The sequence below is a fragment of the Anarrhichthys ocellatus genome, unplaced genomic scaffold (assembly GCF_004355925.1).
Source record: "Anarrhichthys ocellatus isolate YVR2014 unplaced genomic scaffold, GSC_Weel_1.0 scaffold39, whole genome shotgun sequence".
Taxonomy (NCBI): domain Eukaryota; kingdom Metazoa; phylum Chordata; class Actinopteri; order Perciformes; family Anarhichadidae; genus Anarrhichthys; species Anarrhichthys ocellatus.
In genome coordinates this window covers 1,089,519-1,102,851 of record NW_022280069.1, presented here as the reverse complement: position 1 = coordinate 1,102,851, position 13,333 = coordinate 1,089,519, and the positions used below count along the sequence as shown (strand labels likewise).

The 13,333-nt window shown below is 41.2% G+C and overlaps 1 protein-coding gene across 10 annotated transcripts in view; it reads left to right on the top strand.

Annotated features, from left to right (window-relative positions):
• The window catches only part of syngap1b (synaptic Ras GTPase activating protein 1b), a 126,529-nt gene that overhangs the window by 34,820 nt on the left and 78,376 nt on the right, over nt 1-13,333 (top strand). For all 10 annotated transcript variants that reach the window (XM_031867336.1, XM_031867340.1, XM_031867334.1 and 7 more), the window contains exon 3: nt 8,540-8,645. In XM_031867336.1, coding sequence (XP_031723196.1) covers nt 8,540-8,645 — 106 coding nt within the window. The remainder of the gene's footprint in view (nt 1-8,539; nt 8,646-13,333) is intronic.

Below are 13,333 nucleotides of genomic sequence, written 5' to 3'. Positions count from 1 at the left end.
GTGTGTGTGTGTGTGTGTGTGTGTGTGTGTGTGTGTGTGTGTGTGTGAGCAGCAATGCACTGATTCCTGAGAATTTTAAACATGGATTCATACTGTAGATTTATAATTGATATTAGTTTGACTTTGGACATCTAATGTGATAATGACATCATCATATTTCAATCATTTTGACTTCTAACACATTTAAAGACAAAGTAGTTTTAGGGATGTGGAATGCGTTAGTGAAGCAGACTGGTTATGAACCACCTCACTAATTGGTTCACTTCTGGGTTGGAAAAATCAATGCGGGGGATTTTGTGAATAAGTAAATAAACACATTTTCTGGACCTGCTATTTCTTTCACTTTTAAAATATTATCTGAGATCTTGATCTGAGAAAATTCACTCCCATTTTCGTCACTGCTGAATCTCTCTGCCGGCTGCTCTGCCTCTTTCTGTCCTGTAGGGGGAGTGAGAGGGCTGCAGCGATGTCTGCCTGTCCTCTTCCTCCTCCTCCTCCTCCTCCTCCTCCTCTCGTCTCACATTAATCTAAGGTGACAGAGTTCCAGATACCACCGCCACGCACCAGCGCCCTGTCCCTGAAGTCATGTGTCTGGGCTGAGCTAACCCCAACTGTGCCAGTGTTACGCAAGAAAAAAAACGGGGGGGGACAAGCCTTCTTTGCAAAATGTTAGAAAGAGCTGGGGAATATCCACGCTATAACACACTGACAAGTGGATGTATTGCTGTAATACTTTAGAATAAATGGAATCGTTGAGTACATTGCCGTCCTTGGTAAAAAAAAGCCTTCCTTTGCATGTTGGAGATCCCATTCGCAGCTTTGATACTAAATTTGAAAGCATTAGCGCATGAGCCGGTGTGCAAACAAGCCGCAGCGCCTCGGTGGCTTCGGCCTGTAGCTATACTGTTGTCAGAGTGCATGAAGAGCGGCTCAGAGGTGGATGGTGTGTTTGCTCGTGGCCCTGAGGAACACGTTCAGGTGGCTGCCGTGTGGGAGTTGGAGGGATTAATTATGTGATGAATGTAGGTGGGCAGTGAGTCTCAGAAGGGAAGAGAAAGCTGGATTGTTTTAGTAAGATGGCTGACCTGAACCCCTGAGGCGATGTTAACATTAAAAAAAGTCTTGATATTTGAGTAACTATTACATTCCAATTTTGTAAAAGTCGTCACTCACTCAGGAATAAAACCTTTTTCAAAAGGTCATCTTGTACATACAAGGGTTTAAATGGCCTTTATCTCAGCGTTTTGATTAATTCGCCTATCCCTGTGGATAGTGTACAGTTTCTTTTCTCCAATACCTTGGAGGCACCTGGACAAAGAGGAAAACTAGGTCTAATTTGTCTCCTGCCAACTTACCGGGAGACACTGCCAGATCTCGATGACCTTAAAAGCAATCCTCCGCCATTCATCAGTTTTATTAAGAGGGATTGTTTTTGGCCAGATCTGTCTCTGTGGTGTGTGGACACTTACGGGTGGTTTGAACTTTTCCTATGCACTTAGTATTCACAAGAAAGCGTAATAAACCAACTCTACTAACATTTACATTCTTAGTGTTTATTTGATAGTCTCATTTATTAAAAGCCTTCAGTTGGTACAACCGTAGCAAAGCCGAGATATATATCACTTCTCTCACTTCTCTCGTGTGTGTGTGTGTGTGTGTGTGTGTGCATGCTGAAGTGAAATTTATTTTTGTATTTGTGCAGGTGTTTGGGCAAATTTTTGTTATTACCTGCTTATGTGTGTGTTTGTGAATGTGTGTGTTTTTGTGTTTGAGCCAGAGTTAGACAGCGAGCAGTGTTTGATTACTGCCCCGTTAAGAAATAATGGATGCACTGTTTTCGCACACACACACAATATTTCTTTCAGTATTACAGACACATACAGTAGACTCTCCCCCGCTTCTCTTTCCTTCTCACACAGACTCGTACTTTCTTTCACACACACAAACACACGTACTCATACACAACATCCCACCATATTCCCCTGCTCCTCACAGCTGGGCCTGAGGAAGCAGTAGTGACATATGGGCAAGCCAGCCTGCAGCATCGCTCAACTCAACCTGCCAAGCTGAACAAAAACAGCCTCCCTCTTCAGATCAATGGCACTCCCTTCCCTTCCCTTCCTTTCCTCTCCCTTCCTTCCTCTACCACCGTCTCTTCCTCTTCGTCCCTGCCTCCCTTGTTTAATACCACCATCGCACAATCTATTCTCTACCGTCCATGCGTGGAGCGGCTTCTGTCACGTACAACGAGGCACAGTCGTTAGCTTCTGACTGATATCTAACAAGCATGTACATTTTTAATTTTCAGATTGTTCAATTTGAATCAGAAATGGATCGATTTCAGCCCTGCCCATTACAAAAGTCGTCATGGATGCTTGAGTCCATCAGGCGTACAGTTTACAGTTCCAATTGGATTCAATTGATTGCTGAAGTCAACAGTGCCCAAGCAGCACCTTAAATGAAATGTCCAGCCGCAGATACACTCTAACTCATTCATGGTGGCGGCATTAGCCAAAGCTACCTAACTAACTAGCCGGCTGTATGCTAGTTAGCTAACTAGCTTGCTTGTTCCAGCAAGCTTTACTGCTGCACTGGTTACAGAAAATGAGCCGAACAAAGTGTTCACTCACCTGGCGATAGCAATGTGCGTTCCTACGCTGTAACAAGAGTTTCTGAAAGAAGCATTAAGTTACGTTTTTGTCATTTACTCTGGCTCTCTATGCTAAGTAGAATGGGAATGTCCGATCTAAGTCTATTTTATATCTCATTATTCTATTTCTATGGATGTAATGTACTTTTTAGGGTGTAGCCAATCATCTACAGTTTACCTCAGTTAGAAAATTGAGAGACTCTTGTTTGATAAGCACCAGATAAGAGACAGGAACTAAATCAGTGAGGCACAAATGTGTTACAATAGGTTAAATGTAATGAGAGAGCCCCGGTGCAGTAACACGATCCGAAAATTTCTCAAACTTTCTGATAGCGATAGCGTTCTTCACAAACACTTCACGCAATGTTTGACCTGGGGCATCTCACCCCTCTCTGTCACAGAGGGCTTTGACAAGATCGGCCATTCGGAACAGGTAAAAATTACACTGAGTTCGAAATTAAATTGCTCCTTTTAAATCTGTGTGTGAGGTGGTGTAAGTGCGCCATCTGAAGTGCCAAAACAAAGTCAGAGTGCCAGCCTAATGCTGCCTCTCTGTGGGGGCTGAGTGCAGGCCTGCCAGCTCCGTGTGCCCACTCACGGCAACCCCAGCGCTGGTGTTATGTCAGCTGCAGACCCCGTGACATCTGACGACTCAAAGCCTGCCACACGCAGCGTAAAAACGGCCTCCAGGTGTTTTCACCCCCCACTGGAAGCAGATGTGGGGTGCTTATTTGTGGGCTGATGTGTGAGGGTGGGGGAAGGACGGCATGCTGACTCCCTGTGTCAAGTTGTCTCTGATGAATTGCACTGGGCATGGCAGCAGCAGGGGGGGAAGATGAGTGGGCTTGTACTTGTTCAAGTAGATGTGATTAAGGAAAATTACCATATTTAACTCCTTGTGTTGGGTGGTGTTGACATCTAGATGGCCTGTCAAGAATTTCACTTTTTAAGAGAAATGGATATCAGATAATTTTAGCTATTATAGTGTACAGCTTATACACTACATGTATGCACCATTTTATTTGGAGTCCAGTGCATTAGGATAAAGAGTTTGAGGGCTTGATCGGTACGGAAAAGACACAAACCTGTCCCTCCTCTTATCAAACATGTATTTTTTGTAACCTTCTCACAACTCATACTGTAGATAAAAGTAAACGCAGCCCGTTTGTCTCTTCTGGATTCCATGGCAACAGCTGAAAATCTGGACAGAGAGAAGCATTATAAACAGGAAGGCAATTCAGGCACTCCAATACACAAGTAACAAAGAGGAAAGAAAGCCAACGTGTTTCAACAACTGTAGGACCAAATGGGTGTGGCCTCACCTATGTAGCAGCAGCAACCAATGATAAACAATCATATGATCAGAATTAAAAATAATGAAAACACAAAATAACATGAGATGATAAAACAGGAAAGCCTATACAGAGATAAGGAAAAAAAAAACAGAAAATGTGAGGTCTGTTCCTTTATTGGGACCAGGAGACTTTGACGCATCCAGTCAAAGAATCCAAAAAGCTTCCTTAGTGTCCCTCCCCCTGACCAAAGGTTTAATGTGTTCAATGCCCTCAATGCAACAATAATCATAAGCATTGTCACACTCACTACAGTGTCTAGCCATGGGGTAATCTCCATTGCTAATTATAATGGCATTGTAATGCCATGAATATGCCACTGAATGTCACAATGCTAATGATTTCTCATTGCGCAGTGAAGGCATTGAACACATTAAACCTTTGGTCAGAGGGGGGAGAGAGAATAAAGAAGCTTAACCAACATCGACTGGATACGTTAAAGGTGCTAAATTCTAAATTCAGTGCATATCTATGATTGAGGGATTGCCTCCGCACGGCTCTCAACATGATGGCGACTGAGCCGGTGGCTAGAAGCTAACGGTGCCAACAGCACTAAACAGTGCAAAGAATGGCAGCAGTGCTGACAGAGATAACAGTGTTCACCTGACATAAGGAATGCGGGTTAGAATTGTGACGTACGAGGCGCTACACAAACGTTGAAGGGCCGAAAGTCCTGCTCCCGTGATGGTTTGCATATTCCAGCTGCGTGTCACGGCTCTTTTATACGTCACGCGTGCCAGAATGACTTCTGCAAAAGATACATCGTGGCTTATAACTCCTCATGCAAGCCTCCTCGTCCCTCTTGTGCATTTTAGGAATAGGGATATCCTTCAAGACGGAGCGGCCCAAGCCGGAAGATCAAGGACACAAGGAGGCACAAATAAACCCGGAGAGCCCATAGAGGCAGAGCTGGCACATTGCTCAGTCAGGCATTATGAAACCAATTTGCTTAATACGTATATTTAGAAACACCATAAAGCAACATGGTAGCAGTATGCTTCTGTGGTTTTATATGCGTTCCCGATCAATGAAGAGCTGGTTGATAGTGAGGTTAATTCAGGTTTACTGTTACTCATTGGCACTAAAGCATATTCAATTAGTCTAACAGAGAGCTCGGCCACTCTCCGCTAGTGTTTCTTACATTAATCTGGCAGAGAGAATTAAAAGAGGTTTAGAGAAATGCTTGGTGCACTGACAAGACTTAAATTTAAATTGAAGCCAAATGCATTAAGAAGACTTGAATATAGATGGGTGTCTTTTTAGGTTTTTTCCTCGTCCAATAATGTCACGGTGGTATGAGGATATTCTCAGTCATTGGCTCTTCTAATCTGAACTCTGCACGTTAACGTAACACATGTTGCCCTCTGTAACAGTCAGAGGCAAGAGATGCTGAGGACATCCTCACGTCAACATGCTATGCTACTATGCTAGCTTGCCAACATTTACAATGATAGCATGCTATGCTAATGTTGATATATCATGAACTCGAGTGTTAGCCCAATGGAAATGTTGACCTGCTGGTGGCACTGCATGGAAAGTTAGAAGATCTGCAAAGCCCTTTTGATTCTTCTTCTGTATACAATGAATTTTTGAAGCAAAATGTGATGGTAATCAGTCGTAGATATTTAATTCAGGATCAAAGTAGAGGACACAGATAAAATAACTTGATAAATGACAAAACCTCTCCCAGTGTAATTGCCCCCAACAAAAGGAAAACTCAACATACACGCTCTGTGCATTCTCTCACTGGACTCATAAAGAATGGATGCTGCTTAATATATTTTTCATCAAGCCGTTTGTACTGTGATTACATCACAACAAGCAATATGCTGGTTCCGAGATAGCACTGCATTACAAAGTCGTTTTGTGCACTTGGGTTTCACAAGCAGCAAAGTGGAGAGTAATCATGTCTGCAGTTGATTTATGGTGCGTGTCTGTGATTAAGTTTGATATAGAGACGGGTATGAACAGGATCCCGATGCCGAGTTGTGAAGCATCATCTGCTTTGTCGGTCTGACTAGATTACGCGTGTGGTGGTGTGTTCACGTGTCCGATGTGATTAGTAACTTGAAGTGGAGCAGCGTCTGCATTCAATTTTCATGTGCCCCCTCTCACTTTATTGGACACACATCTGCACGTTAAAAACAAAAAAAAGTAGTAAGATGCAGGCACCCCCACACCGAAATAAACCTCCACTCCTCCAGCCTGTTTGCATCCTAACAGAGCCCCTTAAGAGTGAGTGGCACTCGGCTGTCTTGTGGGACATTATGGCTCAGTGTGACCTGCCAGTGTCCTTCACTGTTGTTGGCATCGCTCCCAAAGCCCCCCAGGCTGCACTGTCCTGCGCTGCTCTCTGCAGTTAGCCCCACCTTCTAACACTGCCTGTCTGTGTTCACACCAGCTCTTTTATGTCCCGATGTTGCGCTTCTGTTAGACGCCAGTCTTGATGGGACACACTCGGTGGCACAGCAGTATGGTATCAGAACACAAACGAGGCTGCTATCATTTCAACAGACTCCTTCACTTATGTCAGTAAGGACACATGGAGGACAGTGGCTGCAGTTCATTTCTAAAGGACTAAACCTATATGTTTGAAACAATCACTATAAATACATTAATCTGCATTTGTTAAACCTGCTATAATATTTTTTTTTTTTGGCTTTCCTAACTTTGTAACACAAAATGTGACAAATGAATACACATAAATGGACTGGATTGTTACTAATTTAAATAATGGTAACAGATTCCCGGTCAAGCAATTTGAGTCAGTATTGAACTGATATCCGATATTAGTATCAGTATTGGTGCATCTGTAATATTTTACTCAAGAGTTGGTGGAGACAAAAACAGAGCTAAAAGCATTAGGTAAGTAATAATACACTCCCTGGCCACTTTATTGGGTACATGTATGCAATCTAATGGAATCCAGTGCAGCAGCTCTGTCACAAGTTGTACATTTACGAAGCTTGTAATGATTCATTTTTTTGTTAAAACTTTCCGATATATGATCGTTGCTGAGCTTGTAGTTAGTGGAGATGTTGCACTATATTGAAATGTATTTCTAATATCGTTCGCCAATGTTTTTAAATGCGGTGTTGAAAACATTAGAAACGCTTCTCAATTTAATGAAGTCCAGTTCAACACCCCTGCACGCTACAAGCTCAATTATAAACCTATAGTTGAAGTAATGCCTCTTTTTTTTATTAAGGTAGAATTTTTGGCTGAGCTGCTCTGTTGGATTGCATTAGATTTTACAAGTATACTTAATAGAGTGGTCACTAAGTGCACTCAGTATACTATGCTACACCTATAGCTAAAACTATATTAGACTATAGCGGTCTAATACACCAGCTCAGATTTCATCAATCAATCACATCGAAGTGTGCTATTTTGAAAGGAAACATCACCATGAATTTCTGCAGTCATTTTTTATTTGGATTTGTTTCTCGGTGTTCTGGGGCCCAGTGCCACCAAAGCACTAGCTTTGGTGTTCAGTCAAGATTTATGGCTCTGTACTTTACACTATATGCTGTATATTTTCTGAGTGTAACTGTGTTTCAACAGGACCAGTGTTTCTGATTAGTGTGGCACATTCTCCCATTTATTTTCCCTCAAGTCTCACTTTTATGAATTCAGGGACTGTGGGGCCAAATGTAGCAGAGCTGTGAAATGTGGTTTTATTTTTCGATATATATATTTTCTTTTCTTTTTTCTTTTGATTTTCAGTTCCTTCAGATCAGACATAATGTATCATACAACGAACTGCTGTGGTGGATTTTGAATTCTAGCTTTCACTCTTACCAGACCAGCCCTTCTTGCTTTTACTTTTGTTGAATGATGCGTTACGACTTTAAAGAACAGGATCAGACTGATTTAACTTTGGATATATTTCTTGAATTTTATCTACTTGGTTGCTGTTGACAGTTACTTTAATCAAAGGTTTATACACTACATTACATTACAGTCATTTAGCAGACGCTTTTATCCAAAGTGACTTACAATAAGTGTATTCAACATAGGTTTTCAAGAGAACTACTAGTCACCAGAAGTCATAAGTGCATTTCCTTTTTTCAAACAAGCATCTAAGAGCATAAACCAGAGCGAAAGTACAGTGCAGAAACAAACTAATACAATAAGTGCAACAAACTAATGCAAATACAGTAAGTGCAACAAACTAGTATGAATACAATAAATGCTAAGTAAGTGCTAAGTGGAAGGCTCAGGGTAGGCCTTCTTGAAGAGGTGAGTTTATCAGTTCATTCATTATTTTGGCTTCCTCGCTGGAACCTATTGTACATCTCTTTAGCATCTGTTTGTTATCAGCCATTTGAATAATTTCCGTCTATTTACTCTGTTTTCTGACCATGAAATGCTGAAAGATTAATTTAGTCCACAGCTGTTCTTACAACTATTAGTCATCAGTATTTTTCAAAGACAAAGAGGAGGACAAGTCGTGTTCAGTTTCACTTGTGTGTGTTCATATTCAGTAGTTCCGCAGTGTGTGCTTGTGTACTGACCTTGTGCTCTCTCCGTGCAGGTACACCCTTTGCTGATGCGCGAGAGGCGCTCCGAGTCTCACAGGAACAAGCTACTGCGGCGGACAGTCAGCGTTCCTGTTGAGGGGAGGCACCATCCCGAGATGGGTGAGCACACAAACCTTTAAATATTCTAATCACGGTCTTAGTCAAGGTCCAACAAAGTGTTATTTTCTTTCTTCTCTCCCTTTTAAAAAAATCAAATGATATTAAACTTTTGAACATGCCAGCATGAAGTATGTGACTGACTTTATGGAAATAGTTTTGCTCTCAACTTCTCTTCATTCTTGTCCATTTTGGTTTTTAAGAAAAAAAACATTATCACCTGTGTTACTTTAAGTTAGCCTGCTTATGATAACAGGATAGTTGCATAGCAACGGCAATGATGTAAAGATCCTTGCATCCTTTGAGCCGTTACTCTCTGTGTGACGAGCAGCACTCACAGCAGCACTCTGCCTCTGAGCGGAGATGAAAGCATCCCATCTGATCGCGGCTGAAGACAGCTGTTTTCCTTCCGCCAGATTTTGCCTCGATGTTCTTAGGTTGGGTGATTTATCAGTTATCTTGCTTTGAAATGAAATGCATGTATTGATACCTTGATGATCGTGCATATCTTTTGAGCTCTCTGTCTCTTTATTTCTTTTCTCAATCTATACAGAAGTTTTATTTTCTCACTCTTCTTCCTCGTTCTCCTCTCTGCTTTCATATCTTTGTATACTCTGCTCGGACTCTGTGAAGCTGACCCTCTGATAGCTGCCTGTCTCCGTTTGTTTTGTCTGTCTCGGTCTCTCCGGGCCTGTCTACAAATGTCCCGCTCAGTTTCTCCCTCTTCCTCCACCCTCCACCTCTCTCCGTCTCACTCAGCTATTTTAAGGGCTTCCCTTGCGACGTCCCCCCTCCGTCTATGAATCTGCCGTTGCTGCCACCTCAACAGTTGTGCTGATTCAGCTGGATAAATATTTCCCTCAGTTTTGAGAGTGACTCTCTGACCTCGAAGCAGTCAAGCACTGACACATCAGTTGACATGGTCCCTCCACGCTGTGACATATGCTGACATAGCAATGCCAGTTCATGATGCCCAAGCGTATTGTAAACATATTCACGTATTAGCATGCTACGCTACAGGCCATAATGCACTGACACCATTGTGGACCATCTGTGGTCACTAGGCCCAAAAGAGATTAATGCGCCATAGGCAATTAGTAATTATGAGATCAACAAAAAAGTAAATGGAGGGTGTCATTAGGTCTACAGGGAGCCACATGACCTATTTTATAGAATTCCCTGACACATAACGTTGAGCTGACGAAGGTTCAGCACCTCTAAAACGCTAACACTTTATATCTCGCTTGTTTAATTGTACAAAAACCCCAAATGTGCATTGGACACGTAGTTGTTTCCAGTGGAAATGACTGCACATAACTTCATGCTAAGCTAAGCTAACCTGCGGTAAGCTGGCGTTATGGGTGCATATTTACCGTACAGACACGAGAGTGATATTAGTCTTCTCATCTAACTCTGGCAAGAAAGCAGAGAAGTGTATTTCCCAAAATGTCGAAGTGCATCTTTAATTAATAAATATCTCTATGGCTTGTGTCAGTGTGAAGTTCGGGTCCAGTGCCGTGTCCCCCGCAGCACATCTAAGGGGGAAGCTGCACGCACGATCGTTCACTATCCTTTGCAATAGCAGCAGCATATTTTATTACCACTCTCTCCTACCACCTCTGTGAGAGCGACATGTTGGCCGTCACCTCGGCAGTGATGCGATATACAGGAGGAGCTTGCACAAAAAAGCATCATACAATCATACAAAAAAGAAAATTCCGTACATTTCCATCATGGTTGGCTTTTATTTTGAAATGAACCCTTGATAATGTCAGTGTCGACAATTAGTATTAAAGCCATGCTCTCCCTACTGAGCAACACGGGAGCACAGTTCAAGGGGGAAACCAGGACCCAAACAATACAGAGGTCAAGCGATGAAGGTAATTCAATTCAGCTTCCATTGAACACATTTTGGAAACATTAGGGACCATTAATTCATTTCCAAAATGAGGAGTGAGTTGTGTCTTTCACAAAATTGAAAGACATGACCTTGCTATCATCAATGGATTCAAATTCTGTCCGTTCACAATGTGTCCATGTTTGGTGAGAAGATTAAACCGCAGCTGCTGCAGCTGCCAAACATCCATGTGTTTGTGACAACATTAATACATCAGCCTCGATTCATTATTCATCAGAGGGGTAAAAGCCTGCGTTTTTCACAAGATATTGATGAATGGAGACATTTGACAACAATCCCAGCTGGATGCCTGATGTAGTGACAAGATATCGGGCTCCACATTCGATACGCGATTAGTCAAACGCATAGTGCATCAATAGGTTTTGTTCACTCCTGCGTCGTAACACATCAGCACATAAGCACACGCATTCATGTTTGTCTTGCTTTCACTTTTTCTGTACCTTTAAGGTTCCATAAAAGATTTCAATTTGAAGAGGTAATTAACACATAATGACGACATTCATTTTGATGGATAATTACAGTGCAGCATAAGCATTTTATGCAAATATGAGGCTTAATTAACTTTTCATGATCTTGACAGGGGAAAATGATTTTTCCTAATTAGACAACAAAATAGTTCTTCCTCTTGTGTTGGTTTTATGTTTTGTTGCAGACAACTAAGAATGTAATTTATTATAAATCGACTGCATTATTACATATTGTATATATATATATATAGGATTACTGCACTTATGACTGATCAAAATGAGATGTTACATTAAGTTTCTGATTGAGCTTCAGTTCAGGTATAAAATGGACTTCATTTTATGGAGATTAGAGTCCAACTGATGCTGGATTTCTGAGGCTGATAATACTGTATATTTAATATTAATCTGATAATGATGAATTGGCTGATATTTACGTATATCTTTAGCATGACTACACAATGTAAGCACAGTTTATGGCAATGAACCCCCAAATTTGGTTTAACAAAGCTATACTCCGCAGAATATTTAGCAGTTCAATAGTAGATATTGTCATAAAAGATGACAGTAATACTCTCTCGTTTCCCTTAAGGTGAGAAACAACAGACACTGGTCAATCTTGAGATTTTGGGCTATTTTATTGGAAAGAAAACATCTAAAATACACATTTGGGTTTTTATTTTACTACTTTGTCTATTTGCGTCTGCAGATTTCTCCAAAATGTAGCATAAGATAATGCCTCATTTGCATATTTAATGCTACTTGGGAGGTTTCATGTTGATATCTATTAGTTAATATTTCTAACCTATTAACCTGATCCATGTCTTTAAAGACTGTTTTCGCTCTTTTTTATTTCATACTCTCCACTTCAGTAGTACTCACACATACCAAACTTTCCACTTTCATTCTTATCTGTATTCTGAAGGTTTTTACTGGGGGGGGGGGTTGTTCATATCATTCATAGCCTGACTTCTAGAACATTTTATTCCTAAAAACATGATGGAAATTGATTTGTTTATGGCTGTTGACAGTATTTTTCTGATTTATGGATTGTTACAAAGAGGCATCAAAAATTCTCTCTGTAAAAACCTTTGACTCTGATATGGCAACAGCATGAAACAAGGTAATGCTCATTTGCATTGTTAAACATATGATTTCAGACAACTTGTAATACAAAGAAATAATTGTCTGGCGATACCTATTGGTTAAAATGTTTACCATGTTCACCTGTTCCATCTCTCCTCTATCGGTAATGTATCTGCACAGCCTGATGTGAGGTGAGGACACATTCCTAACTTCCTTCGCATTATGAGATGAACAGTCCTTCATATTTAAACAACAGTTGTTGTAGTGAGATGCACAGTGGGCAAACAAAAGTAAAGCATGTGTATTCTCTCCCTCTCTCCCTCATTAACCTCTCCAGAAAGCAATGTGATAATCCCCATTAATGAATTTGGCCTTTAATGTTTTGTGTTAAAATTGTAAATTGACTTCATCTAAGCCTGCTCTGTTATCAGAGGAACCTTATAATCTGAATGACTTAGCCGCAGGGAGAAACCCCCCTGCAACAACAAGTTGATTGGTTGTTAACGTTGGCTGAACAGTTTTTCAGCAACAGTGGTTTAAACATACGAGACTTCTCCTCAGTTCGTCCTTGTCGATCTCACTTCTTCCTTCAGCCATCTCAGCTTAGCAGACTATTGTGATAAAGCAGGCTCAGCCAAGCAGTCCTTCCTTAACAATGTGTGACCTTCATACAACGTTTGAACAGTGTATTTCAGCACCGATGCTGCATTCTGGGCATCTTTCTTTTCAGTGTCTGCTCTTAGAATTTATTCAAGATTTAGATATAAATAATATAGCATCGGCGTTGATACTAGATTTTGAACCTCCTCCTAACCCTATACTGTCATTCTCCCAAATCCTGCACTTTCTATTCTGTCCCACCGCACAGCCTTTAACCCTTTTCCTCCCTGCTCCACAGTCCTGACACCATCCCACTCCCCTCACCCACTCAGCAAAGACACAGTAAATTAATATCAGAAAAGACACGACACATTAGAAAAACAAGGTGTTAGACTTTCCACTGTTGTCAGCGTTGAGACGAGCATCATGAGTCATTCCGATCTGTCAACTCAGGAAGACTTAAACAAAAGAATATAGATGATTTCTCTGAATAAATTCAGTGTCCTTGTTTTAAGGCAAACACTCCTCTTATGTAGTTAACAAGAAAAAATGCACCACCCGATAGATTTACATTTTCTGTTTGCTAGAATACATGTAGACATAAAAGACAAGTAATTAGACAA